General features: G+C 44.8%; 1 protein-coding gene across 3 annotated transcripts in view; it reads right to left on the bottom strand.

Moving 5' to 3' along the window:
* Positions 1 to 5282, bottom strand: part of EPHA4 (EPH receptor A4) — a 145593-nt gene extending 140311 nt beyond the window's left edge. For all 3 annotated transcript variants that reach the window (XM_060107434.1, XM_060107435.1, XM_060107436.1), the window contains exons 1-2: positions 5161 to 5282; positions 2065 to 2132 (exon numbers count right to left, since the gene is read on the bottom strand). In XM_060107434.1, coding sequence (XP_059963417.1) covers positions 2065 to 2132; positions 5161 to 5251 — 159 coding nt within the window. In that variant the 5' untranslated portion in view covers positions 5252 to 5282. The remainder of the gene's footprint in view (positions 1 to 2064; positions 2133 to 5160) is intronic.
* Between the last annotated feature and the right edge of the window lie 8809 nt (positions 5283 to 14091).

Genomic DNA, 14091 nt, shown 5'->3' with positions numbered 1-14091 from the left:
CAGTATTATTATTTTTTTTAAGGGACATGGAGACAACCAAAAGAAGTTTTGTGTCTAGAAAAAGTGACCAGGTGCTCTTTCAACAGTTCTCTGGGAGCTGGGGTGGGGGGAGGGAGATGTCTGTAGCATATTAAGTTGCAATAAAAGCTTCCCAGAAACTAGATAGACCATGAACTGTACTTGAAAATGTGTTACTCCTTGCTTTTCAATAGGTCACATGTATATTTAGTGTAACAAGTCAGGTCCCAAATCATACTAGATGTATCTTCTCTTCAAACTTGGGAACAGCCAGTAAGAAAAATAAGGCTCATTAATTTTTTTAATGCAAGTACTGATACCTTCCATCCTCAGTTTTGCCAGCAGTTCTAATACATTCAGCCTACAGAGCAATACCTCTGGTGTAGCATGGGAAAGCCTCCTTGAATCAGTGACCTTTCCAGGGTATAGGATTAACAAGAGTCTGACTCTCACAAGATAAAGCTGTACCTTTCTTCACATTCAAAGGATGAGGGCAATTGCCTGCAATCAGCGGTGAATACAGCCTGTCTACACTGCCAGAGGCCTGCCAATCATTCTCCCTCCCTTTAAAAAAAAATGGTTTTGAGGGCAGACTAGAATTTTTCAGCAGAGACCCAACCAACTTCAGTCAAGTTCAGGCAGAAAAACAGGAAGGCAGGACAATCTCCATTTTATTTCAAATGGATGACAAGACTTGCTTTGGAAAAAGCCTAAAATTTTCCATTCTTGCCTTGTCTTATTTTTGAAGCCCATCTTCTATAACAGTTTCTGTGAATCTTTATTTTTTTTTTTTTTTTTTTTTTTTTTTTTTTTTTCCGGTACGCGGGCCTCTCACTGCTGTGGCCTCTCCCGTAGCGGAGCACATGCTCCGGACGCGCAGGCTCAGCAGCTATGGCTCACGGGCCTAGCCGCTGCGCGGCATGTGGGATCTTCCCGGACTGGGGCACGAACCCGTGTCCCCTGCATTGGCAGGCAGATTCTCAACCACTGCGCCACCAGGGAAGCCCGAATCTTTATTTTTTTCAATCCTTTATTGTTTATTCAATAGCCAGGTGTGAAGCGCCATACTGGGTGCTGGCATTACAATTTTTGCCTGATAAAGACTCCTAATCTTTCACCCCCCATTGCTTTTAATCAAATGACTCAGTCATAGACTATCAAGCATGTAAAGGTAGGATGATATGCTTAATTTTTAAAGGATTTGAGAGTTTCAATTTGGCAGATGCCAGAGTTACACATTGTACTGATTTCTTTCCAAAGCTGATTCATTCTGACTTATTATTAAGGGGGGAGGATGGGGTAGGAGAATGTGGCTATTGACCTAATTCTATTCTCATGGCAAATTCAAGAAGAAATGAACAGTGATGCACTCTCATACTCTATAATCCAGCCTCCCCAATCCCCAAAGATCCAAGATTCCAAATACTTTAACTTTCACATTTAGTAACAACAATGCCAAACTTGGGGCTTTTTTTTTTTTTCTGCATAGATATTGCCCTTGGTACAAGTTCGTAAGGCTTTCTCTCAGCGTGTAAGTGAAAAGCAGCTGATTTAAGATTGCCATAGCAAGTTACAGAGCCCCCCGCTGCTCACACACAGAACTAAACCTGCTCCTGGTACAATTAGAAATGTTCTCTCCCTGGTATTTTTATTTATTCATTTTCCTCCTCTGGAAATAGAACAATTGCTCTAAAATTAACCCTGTCAGGACTTCATGGCTATCACAGCAATAGGCATAAATACTAATTTGGTCCCCAGATCGCATTTCTTGTTGGTGTTTTAGTCTTAAACAGGCATCTAAGGCAATGCCTCCACCAATCTCCTAGTTTTGAAACCCCTTTTTGCCCTTTTGGATTCCAGTTCTTCCATGACAGAGCTATCCAGAGGGAGTATAGGATTTCTCCAACAAAGCGTAATTCACTTCATAGGCCATGGCGGAAATCTGACCCCCGGCCACAATCAACAAGAATCACGCCATTAGGACTCTCAGAAAGTTGCTAATCACTCCTTTTTACCCTGTGGATCAGAGAGCAATTCGGAACTTACCCCTCCTTCCAGAGGGCTTGCTATCCACCCAAGTTCTCCCTGAACAGATCTGGAATCCAGTAAAGTAACTGCAAAAAAACCAAAGAAAAATAGATTAATTTCCAATTGCAAAAAGCCAATACTACAAAAAACCATTTGCCTGAGCGTTTCCATATGTGCCGAGGGTGTGCATATCCAACTCTGATCAAAACCTAAACCCGGTCTCACTTATGTAAATAATCATTACTCACTCGATCTTCTCCCCTCTTTAAATCTGCAGGTTCTTATTTATTTAACTTGCTTAGCATTTAAAATTCCATCCCAGGACTCAGTTGATGCTTTTTCTAAAAAGGATGATTTGAGAATCTCAAGTACAATTCAAAAAATAAATATATCTATGTAGGGCAGTTACACTCCCAAGCAAAATCTGCATTCATCTCTGTCTGGTATCTACTAGAGTTATTTGTTTTTGCAAGTTTCAGATGACCGCATAACTCATCATCATGGTGACAGAGCCACAAGTGAATTCTATCAGAGAGTACTCAAAAGGGTCATGAAAAGGCTGTCTCCCCTACCATTTTTTTTTTTCCTCCACCACCAAATAAATAGGCCCTGGATGTGGTAACCGCTGCTTTTTTAAATATCAAAGTTTCAGAAGGGGGAAATGGCAGACGTGTGGAATTAGAATGCAAATACACTTAAGTATTCTCTTTGGCCTTTTTGAAGACAATCGGAGACTTCTTCCCCCAAGAGGAAATCACTGGTTTAAATTTTAGTTATGGAGGACTGCCTAATAGATTTAGTATGCTTGTGCTACACCTAAGCGTATGCATCCAAGCTTGTGGGGACCGGGAGGGCGGCTATGCAGCGGTCGCACCCCGCCCGCACTGGAACAGTCCTAGGCACCGAGAACACTGAAAACGACGCAATGAATTCCTAAACTCTCCACATTGTCTTTCCCACCGAGATCTGAAGGCCTGGGGGTCGAAAGGCCCATCTCAAAGGAACCACTGGATTATTAATTTGATCAGGGAGGCTGGCTCTTCAGTCTGGGGGAGGGGTGGGAAATGGGAAACATTCATCCTTGCTCGTGCGCACCCCAACTCTCAGTCTCGCCCCCCGGCCCCTGAATTCTACCCACCTCTCCTCTCATTTCACCCCGACGTCCAAGTAGTTAAAAATGAGCCTCTTTCTCCTGATTTTCCCGAGAAACCTGAATTCCTAGGGTCTGTTAATTATTTTAAAATGTAGAGCCATCCCTGGGTCGCTCCCGCCCGGAGTTGCGCCCCCCACCCCTTCTGTCCTCTCGGTCCCTAGAGAAAAGCCCGCTACATCCATTTGGATTTATGTAAGGTGGATTAGGGACACAAAGGGAACAATAAGACCCAATTTACAAAAAAAGGAAGGGAGTAGAAAGGGAGGGTAAAAGGGAGAAAAGAAAACGTGATGGGAATAAAAAGCAACAAAATGAATTAATTTTTAAGGGGGAGGAGGGGTCGGAGAGGGGGTGACCCCCCCTCCTTTCTACATCAGCCTACAGCTCCATCACCGCCTTTTTTGTCTAAGGCTCCCAAGTTTTGCTCCCAAAAGAAAAAAACAAGGGGAAAAAAGGAAAAAAAAATCTCTGCGTTTGGTGCAGAGAGGTCTTGGGGGACGTCCTAACAAGAGTGCGAAGTAGTCAGGAGAACGCGGGATCTACGATCCCGCTCAGAGGAACGACCCCGGGGACCGAGGGGCAGCAGGGACCGAGATGGCCCACGTCGGTAGGAGAGAGGAGATCGAAAGGGTGACAGAGCGCCTCTTTCCTCCCAAGCCTTGTCTGCCGGCAGGTGTGTGAATCTCTGGGAGGTTGCGTCTAGCGAGCTCTTGGTACCGCTTGCCCAGCCAAGGCTAAGTTGGTTTTTGGCTCCCTCCTTCGGAACAGGGAAAATGATAGATTGTACGGGGATGGATGCACGGATCCTGGAGAGATGGACAGACGGATGGATGGATGGATGGATGGATGGGGGAGGGTGGGAAGGTGAAGGAGTCGGCGAGCCAGTTGCGTGCAGACTCGAGCGCGAGCATCGCCGGAACATAAGCACACACAATCGGGGCACTCGAGCACAGGCACACAATTGTCCGCGTCGACGCGGGCACCCGCGCACCCACAGACACCCATATGCGCGCGCGCGCGCATACCCACACGCACACGCAACTCGCCTTTCTCTGAGATCATCAGAAACTAAATGATAAACCCCTACCTCCCCGACACAGACACACAGACACACACACACAGACACACACACACACACACAGCCCTCCAGCACGTCCAAACAGACGCACATAAAACAGCACCCACACTGATCCAGTTGGTCCGGCACGTTCCCTTCAAACTAACCCGGTGTACAGTTCTAGGGGCAAAAAGCTAAAACTCGAGTACGTTCAGCTTGCCGGCGGGTTCCCAAGGTCTGCGGGGTGACATGAGGAGCTTGGTGTCCCCTAGGCCAGCAATCGCACCCCGACGGCGCGGGGGCCCGGCTGGGAGAAAGGTATCTGACGCCGGGTGCTAGCAATCAGGTCACCAGCGACCGGCGAGCGGCGCCACGACCGCTGCGCGGCAGAGGCCCGGCAGCCAGGTCCCGGGAAGCGCAGGGCTCGGGAAACTTTGCAGAAACCAGAGCTCGCAAAGCTTTCGCAAGAACCCGAGAGCACAGCCATACCCTCAAGGAGCTCCAGGCTTCGGTTCCCCCTCGACCTGGGCTGAGTGGGTAAGTGGTGGTAGGAGGCGGTCCACAAAATTTATTTATTTATTTGTTTTCTTGGCGTTGTCTCCCGTGCATCCCCTCGGGGCACCTCGGGCTGCCCTCGCCGGTGGATGCCGATAAACTTTGTCCTTTCGCTACAAACTTGGGCAACCTCGCCACACGCACAGGTCACCGCCCCGAGGCAGGCTGCCCGGCCGCTCCCCGCCTTCCCTTCGCTGTTCCCCCCGCTCCAGACCCCTTTCTCCGGAGTCAAGGCGACCGCTCGCGCCGGGATCCCCCTGCACCCTCCGGCCTCGCGCTCCCGGGGACCATTCACCCGCCGATCTTCGCCTCTGTGTCCCAGACCGCAGAAAGGCCGCCCCGTTCTTACCTTCATTCGCGGGATACACCCTGGAACCGGTGACAGCGTCGCAAATCCCAAACAGAAACGAAAAGAGGAGGAAATAAGAAATCCCAGCCATGGTTCGCCCGTGCTAACGCTGCTCCTGCCGCTTCTATCCCAGTGGAATAAATGCTTAAGTTAGGAGTGCAGCAGGCTGAAGACATTGCCAAGGGGGTGGGCCCGGCCCGTGACGTGAACCCGCCAGTCAGGGGACCGCAGCCAATAGTAGCGCAGAAGGGGTTGTCTTGCTCCGCCCCCGATGAGCAGAGCCCGCCCCTATGCCCCTCCCACTCTGGGCTCGGCTGGGCGCTAGGTCTCCCCGGGATTAAGGGGGCGAGTTCTGCCGCGTCCCTCCCCTGCTGGAATGAGGCAGGGGGTCCCCTGGTCGCATCTCAGCGGTCCAGCCCCTGGACGGCGGAAGGAGCTTCGAAAGACTCTGAATTGGTTGGGGGAAGTCCGAGGAAAGGTTGGGAACCCGCTCTTACGCCTCGGGCGGTTTGAGATGGAGGAAAATGCTCTTTTATTTCAATAAAAAAGTATCAAGTTGACCTGCCTCTTTGCTGTTGCTCTTTTCTGAGGGTCGAAGTGTTCGCCTCCCGCGTGCCCCGACTCAGGCTACACGTTCACTCCTGCACGCGGCCGCGGCCACTCTCTGCTACCTGGCCCCTGGCCCCGTTTTGTGTCTTTGTGGTGCATCTCCACATGAAATGCTCTTTGGGGAGAGTTTTGTGGCTTGATTACTGCTTTTTTCCCAGGCTCCCAGCTGCCTGGAGAGTGGTACCTAATCAGTCCCGAACGTCGAGTGCAGCCCTCGGCCCGTCTCCAGAGACTGAACGAAAGACTTTCTAGCAGCGGAGAAGCCCCCTCAGGCCCCATTTCCGCGCTCAGCCGTTGAGGGAAAGGCGCTTCCACATCCCCGGCCCCGGGACAGGACTCCCCACCCCGGCAAGGCGCCCCGAGATGGCCTTGGCTGCCGGGAACCAACTGTGTGTTCCCCGTGGGGAGTCCCTGGAACCGGGCCTAGCAAGTTCGGGGCCCGGGGGGTAGAAGCGAAGAGCTGAAGTGGGAGTGCGGGGACCTGCCGCAAACCCGAGCTCGGGGGCTGCCCGGAGCGGTTGCTGCCGCCCTGCGCTCCCGTCGCTCCCCTGCGCTCGTCCGGACAGCTCTCGCCTCCCCAGGAGACGGTGGTGAGCGACAGGACCCGCAGAAATCCGCGCAGCCGCCCCCGCCGAGGTGCTGCGGGTGTCACTGTGGGCCTCCTGGGGGCCCAGGCAGCACTGGTCCCTGGTTTGTCCCCTGATGCCCCGGACGCGGACTCAGCCAACTGAGCGCTGCCCAGAGACCGCAACGCAGCAGGCGGCCCGGGGCCCTGCCCCCGACGTGACCCGGTGAATTTCTCCGGACGTTTGAAGACGCCCTGATTCCTGACGAGGCCTCCCTCCTTCCCTCCTCCTCCCAAACCGCCCCTCTTCTGGCTCCCCACGGGGTAGGGACAGGTTTTCCTCCTGGGCCTTGGTCCCAGCGGGAAGGCGACCGCGAAGAGATGGAAGCGCCTTTCCCTCTCCGGCAGCAGCTCATCGTGAACCAACCGCGCCACCTGCCGGCCATAAAAGGGAGTGCGAGGCCCGCGCGGAAGGGCGAGCGGACAAAGACCGCACCACGCAGTCCGCAGAGAGTAGGTGTGTCCGTGGGGTATCTTTTCATCCACCCGCCCCTCTCCGGAGCACCCAGGCCACCCCTGCGGAGTGGTGGCGGGTGGCCGTGGAGAGGGCCCGGAAGTCCTGTCGCACTTCTCGCCAGCTGGATTGCAGAAGACGAAATCAGAAAGCGTTTCAAGGAGAAACTCTTAGTATCCCAGGGGTTGCCTGAGTAGCTGCCATCCCTGAAACAGAAATCCTAGAGAAAGAACGAGGGGTGTAGGGCGGTGTGGAGGAGAGAGCAGATCGCGGCCACGGTTTCAGGTCACTGGCCTCCGTAGCACATCGTGTCTACTCCACTTGTGCAAATTCAGACCCGGGCTGATGAGATGGGCAACTTTTACTTGAGCCTGCTTGGCGAGGCGCGCTGGGCAGTAGCTGTGTGAGTCGGTGGCCTAGAGGGACAGCTTGTGCGGCTCCAGACTTTCTGACTTCTCCGTGAAAGACCTGCTGAAATGTCACAGTCTGAGGAAGTGGATTTCAGTTATTGTAGCTACTGATTTTACACAAGTAAAAAGGGGGAAAGAAATGCACGTGGGGGATATATATGTACGTGTGTGTATAAATTATTTAAAATAACTGCACGAAGTCCTTCTAAGGAATGCATTTCTAGGTTCTTTCATGTGTCTCCCTGAGGTTTATTGAGAAAGGAGATGAATATTGGTCCCTGTCATTCTGTACACAGACTCAGCGGAGAAAAAGAGCAATCCGAATTATTTTTAAAACGTTTTTAAACAATGGTTGCTGGTTGCCTCTGTGCGAGATTTGAGTGCTGCGTGTATGGGTGGTTGAAATGGGAAATTGACTGGCTACCTCCTTAGAAACAGTAAAATTTCTAAAACATGAACCATCCCCCCCCCTTCAGTATATGCACACTGATTATTAAAGTCTTTCTAGCCACAGCTGCCTGAAAGCAAGGCTTCACTTGCTAGAGGACATTCAGTGATGTCCATCCCTTTTTTCTTCCCATTTCCCTTTTCAGGACCCAAAGCAGCCCAATAATCTGGAGACCCAAGAGGCATGAAATGCTAACTTGGGAAAACTGAACTATAACTTCCTCTTCATAGCATTTCTGGGCTGAAGATCAGAAATGAGCTGTTGAATAGTGAAGTATTTAGGATGAAAGTATACGATAGCTTGGATTTCTGTAGAAACATTCCAATAAAAAAAGAAAAAAAAGGAAAGGAAAAGAATAAAGGAATAAATAGATAAAACAGAATTGGGAAATTTGGGTATATTTTTAAGTGCCAAATAATAAGACTTGAGAATTCATTATACTATTCTTTCTATGCTTATGTGTGTTCAATGTTTTCCGTAATAAAAGTTATAGTAGAAAAAAACAAGAAATGAGATGCTGAAAATTCCTCTGTCCACTGTGACAACCTAGAGGAAAAGTGTTCTAATCCAACAGACATGATTCCTCCTTAAAAACAGGACAAAAATGAAAAAAAATGATGGTGGTCCTGGTTCACCATCTATGCAAACCCCCTACTTTATTGGAAAATGCCTTGGAATTTTCAGACGTTTGAGAGTATTTGCAACAAATCAGTCACTCAGTGAAGTCAGAAGCATACAATAGAATACCACACAAAAAGCACCTAAAATCACCTACTTTTAGTATAAATTAGCTTGACTCTTTAATAAAACTAGCCTCCCAACTGCTGTGCGAAATTGAGAGTATTTTGAATCCAATAAGAGATATGTCAAAACATATATGCTTATAAGCTTAATGAAAATAATAATTCAATAATTTGAAATTCTTGGCATAATTTTTCTTTTTGTACAGTGCCTACCATAAAATCTTGAGCTACAAAGTACATTTTAGATGCTTATTTGAATTAAGGTTGAATTTCAAACGTATGTCTAATTTTTAAAGACATTTCAAAATAACACCAAGTATCTTAGGAGTTTCTGCGTCTAAACGGAGGACCAATTTTACCAAAGTAAAAAGAACCTTGGACCTTTGGACAAAAAAAAACAACAATAAAGCAAGGGCATGGAAGACTAGAGAAAAGGTTAGAATGAGAACAGGAATCCACTCTGCCTTTTACTAGACACTCTGCCAGATTTTCTAGCTAGTGTAGCTGGACTTCCCTGGACCTTGGCCTCTTTATTAATAAATGGAGTCTCCAACAGTGCTCCAATGACTCCCTGTCATTACCAGAACCAGGATTTTCAAGACTGACATCCCTAGTTTAACATTCTAACAGTTCTTTTACTAGCTGGGTGTCTTTGTGTAAGTTACTTAACCTCTCTGAGATACGGTTTTCTTATCTGTGAATTGTAGATAGTTATGTGATTCTTCTAAAAATGGAATAAATTTTGTAGAGCACATAGTATGGTGTCTGGCTCATGATCAGTAGCTATTATTACTTTCAAATAATATCTCATTAATAACTATTAACATTTTTTAAATGCGCAATCATTTGTTCAGCTTGAAACTTCCGTTCCGTGAGGAAACCATTCTCTGTGATTCACCTTTTGCTCTCCATGAGAGGAGAAGGCTTTATTTCACCCACTCCTGGAGTAGGCAGGGGAAATAAATTCTAAGTGCTTCCCTTCTTTCATTGTTGATTTATTACAGCTCACACTAAACTCTTATATCCCTACATGATTTCAGTGGGATTTGAACCTAGGGATTGTAACTGTCTTCAAATATAATAGTTTCAAAAATAATTAAATGAAACAAGGTGTAAGGAATTAAAAAATGTCACCACCAAGTCAAGATATTGGTGATAATGAATAACCAAAGCTCTAATGAAATATCAACTTTTGTCAGAAAAATGCCCCTAAACTTAGCTACCACCTGAAATATAATGACCTGAAACTATAGTTGGTGGGCTTCTTAAAGCTCCCAGGAAACTTTGTTGGAGATTTTATCTTTTGATGTCAAGGCTTTGCTGCTATTTCTTATGCAAATAAGAAGCAGGCCACTTGTTAGCCCTTTACACCTCAGTGGGAAAGAGAGCCACAGGAACTCAGGTCTTGACCAGTCAGACGGGTGAGATACTAACACACAGGAAAAGATCTTCAGAATCCCTGAGGAAAAGGACAAGAAAATAAGTATGGGGATCTCAGGGGTCAAGACTTTTCTGAAAGTCTGTCTGGTGCTATATCTGAATTTTTGTTCAACTCAAACATTATTCAAGTGCCTACTATGTGTCAAAGACCACGTGATTAAGATGTGAATGTTGTCTTTTCAGCCCTGGGCAGGCACGACACCCACCGCATGGGGGTGGGGGAACCGAACAGAAACCACCGGGAAACTTTTGTTCTCCTGGGAGCTGTGGAGAGGGAGGTGGAACGAGAGGAAGACACCCACCCAGTTCAGTCTTGCAGCAACTCTAGATATCCAGAACTAAACATTTGGCAGAGACAATGCACCTTTCTTCAGGAGAATTCAGAAGAGATCACTTGCATCTGTTTTTGGCTGCCCTGGGAACATGAGTCAAACATCAAAACTATTTGATTTTTCAGGCACGAAAGCCATGTCTGCGAAGAAATGTAGAATGCTTTTTACTTGGAACCCTTTGATACAAACACCTAGCAAATGGCGTTCACTCATTCTTACTCAAAATGCCAATATAAAGCTGCAAGTTACAGCCACTATTTTGGCTATTAAATATTTTAATATTTAATAGCTATGTTGATTTATGATTATTAAAAGAGCTTTGGAATTACAGTTGTTTTATGATGAAAAACTAATGATAATATATATGGGGATGACATAAACTGGAACTTTTTTTTTTTTAACCCCGTTAAAAGAGAAGTAATTATCTGGTTAGAGAACCAATTTCTAGAAGCACAGCAACAGCCACTCCTCCCTTTTATTTTTTCTTTCTGAAAAACCATATGTAATTGCAGTGAAATGCTGTAAGAAAAATAATAGGATTGTGAACCTGATTTATAATTTAGTGCATAATGAGAATGGAAGTTTAGAAATGTAACTTTCCTTTCCCCTATCATAGTCTAAAGCATTTACAGAGTGCTTGTACCTCCAACATTTATTTTGTAATTTCAAAGATCTCTGAATATTCTAAAAATGTCTTAAATGACAGATATGTACTGTGGACAAAAAATTGTTGCCTGCCATTTCAATAAACAAAGAACACTGTTCACCATCAAGGCATCAGCCACGGCAGCTGTCCCCAACGGTGCACCCTGAGGGGAATTAGGGATGCAGAAAAACAGGATACTGGCCCTAGATAGTTAAGATGCATATCAAAGAAATAATTTCAACATGCCCAGAATCTTGCATCTTTCCATACATAGAAAAGCAATCACATGATTAACTTGAGATATCTGGTTTTTGTGATTAGCAGTAATCTTTTGATGTTGGATTACATGTTTTGTTTTTTTGGTGTGTGTGTGTGTGTTTTGGTTTTTTTTTTTTTAGCAAAAGCTCCTGTATATCCTGGCTCCTCTCTTACCTCCTTGGAACAGTTCCTCAGAGCTTTCTGAGAGGCTGCTTTCCCGGCCTATAGTCCTCAGTAATGCCCCGGATAAAACATAATTCTCAACTTTTAGTTTGTGTGTTTCTTTCAGTCAGCAGTAAAATATAAATTCTTTAAATGTTTATTTAATGAATGGAACGTTATAAGCATATTTATAGAGGAAATATTGCTTTTGAAATTATGTTTATATTTTATTTCTTTAACCTAATCATTTATTTCAATTAATAAATAAGGAAAGCTTTTTGCCTGCAAAAGATTATGCCTTTTGACTGTTTATTCAAAAGGACTAAAGAGGAAACTCAGCCAAAACTCCAAGAAACATAGTATAGGCTTTTTTTTTCTGAATTACAATACTATTTGAGTCCCAATGTAAATCAGTAAAACCTTATTAAAATCAATTGAACGTAAGTAAATTCCCTATATAAAGAAATAAAGTGAGGTTCATAAACATGCTTTAGTTAGAACTGGCATTATTTGGACATAGAATGTTTAAAAACAATGAAAAATTCATATAAAATAAATGCTAACTCAGGAGTCTATGCACAAACCTACATCATACAACTTTAAAATATATTAAGCAGCCCTCTTTTACTTAGTTATATGTGGAATTACTTTTTCTTAGATCATGCCTATATCTGCACAAATAAACTGGCCGAAATTCAGGCCAACAATGAGTTATTTGAAGTAGGGAGGTGAAAAGAAATTCAGTTAGTAACGGATCATTTGACTCAAACTGACATTTAAAGTATATCAGTTGGACCATTTGGCTTTTTTCTTATTCAGTTCTATGTGTATGCACCCCAGGTTTTCTTTTGATGGGGCAGTCAGAGAAGAAGTTAAAAACTAGGCATTGAGATGCAGAGAATGGTAGTCCGATGACATTTATTATTTAAATTTGTGACTCTATTAACACAGCCTTTTAAGAAGAACATCCTGAAACATTTCTAGCTGGATTGGAAACTGAGTCATCCCAGTTTGGGATAAATCTTTCTTCTATATAGAATATTTGTACCTGATAAATATTATAGGATTTATCTCCGGAGACTTGATGCTCCACTCTGACATTCAGGATTAACATGTGGGTTTCGATATATGGCCTGACTTTTAAGTCTCTATCTCTTGCAGCTCTGAATTAAAACAAATTTGAACCAAAACATGCACAGGTGATTATAAGAGATATTTCAACACGCATTAACTTTAAGAGTGAGGTCCCATTGCAGAAGCTTTAACCTGCCTAGTTATATTACATAGACACCTCTCAGAGGTAATTGGTCATCGGCAGGAAATTAATCAAGTCTGTTCCATTAAATGGTCAGTTTACTGCAGCTCAGTAAAGCTGGGGGCGGGGGGCGGAATGAATTGGGAGATTGGGACTGACATGTATACACTGTTGATACTATGTATAAAATAGATAACTAACAAGAATTTACTGTGTAGTACAGGGAACTCTACTCAATGCTCTGTGCTGACCTAAATGGGAAAGCAATCCAAAAAAGAGGGGATATATGTAAACGTATAGCTGATTCACTCTGCTGTACAGTAGAAACTAACATAACATTGTAAAGCAACTATACTCCAATAAAAATTTTAAAAAAAAACAAAACTGGGCTGCATATCCTCCATGTGTCTCATTATGTTTTCATCTGAAACTTTTATAGTTTTCAATCAGATTATTATTATTTAAATACTTTGATAAATGCCCAGTTGTGCCCATACTGCTTAACAGGGCTCCCTGGTTAAGTGACTCCAAGAACTAAAGTTACAATGCAGAAATCACCACACAGTTGAATTGCCAAGGCAAAGAGGAAATTCAGGATGCTCTGGGTCTTGCCATTTATAGTTTTCTTTAGCAATACAGTTATTTTGCCACTTTACAATATGTATTTATGTGTTATAGCTATCCATCTATTTATAAACTTGGGTACTTGTTTTAAAACCTGACTTCGATTAAAAATAAAACTAGGCGGCTTTAAAGCTTCTCAAGGCTGCTAAGGCTGGAAGGGTCTGTGGTTTAGAAGCTTCCTCTTGCTGTATTCTGATTGAATCTGCTGAGCTCTCTGTTTTTTCCATGTCCACCTACACACAGCTGTCCATCTCCCGGCAACCTTTTTGCTGTCAGTCAAGTGACAGCCTTGGATGGAAGCTTTGTGCGCCAAGGCATCCTGAGGCCCAGCACTACATTTAGGTAGAAAAGGGTGGGGGGGCACATAACTAATTCTTCTTCAAAAGCTAGTGACGAGAGCCTACCAGAGGGAGGGTTTGATCCACAGTCCTTCAGAAACTGCTTTCTCAAACACAGGCAAAAATGCAAACACATATATATACCAAACTCCCACATCTGTAGCCCAACAATGTGATGTAATAATCACCCTGGGAAGGCAAGCATTCCAAGGCTTGTTGATGCAAAGAATAAAGCTCCCTTGCTGAATCTTTTTGGGGACTGGTGCCCAAGAATAGTCCTAGTTTCTCTCCTAGTTTGAGTGATCAGAGGTTCTAGCTTCCCCTTTCTCGGATTGATTGATTCTTAGCTGACCTGTAAGTACTAATATCTCTTCATAAAATTACTTGGGAACATTTGTTTTTGCTAATTGGAAAGTAGCTGGAGGAATGTCATGCTTGAGACTTTGCACGGATTGCATCTTGTATAATGTAATGTCTTAATATTGGAAGGAGGTTGCATTCTACAATATGAAGCCCCGCTATTGAGATGTTTCTATTTGTACAGTAGATTACTTCTCTGAAAAGTCAGATAGGTCACTAGCACAAAT

Source organism: Mesoplodon densirostris, chromosome 8 (assembly GCF_025265405.1).
Source record: "Mesoplodon densirostris isolate mMesDen1 chromosome 8, mMesDen1 primary haplotype, whole genome shotgun sequence".
NCBI classification, from domain to species: domain Eukaryota; kingdom Metazoa; phylum Chordata; class Mammalia; order Artiodactyla; family Ziphiidae; genus Mesoplodon; species Mesoplodon densirostris.
Note: the sequence above shows the minus strand (reverse complement) of the source record. Positions and strands in the feature narration are given on the sequence as shown.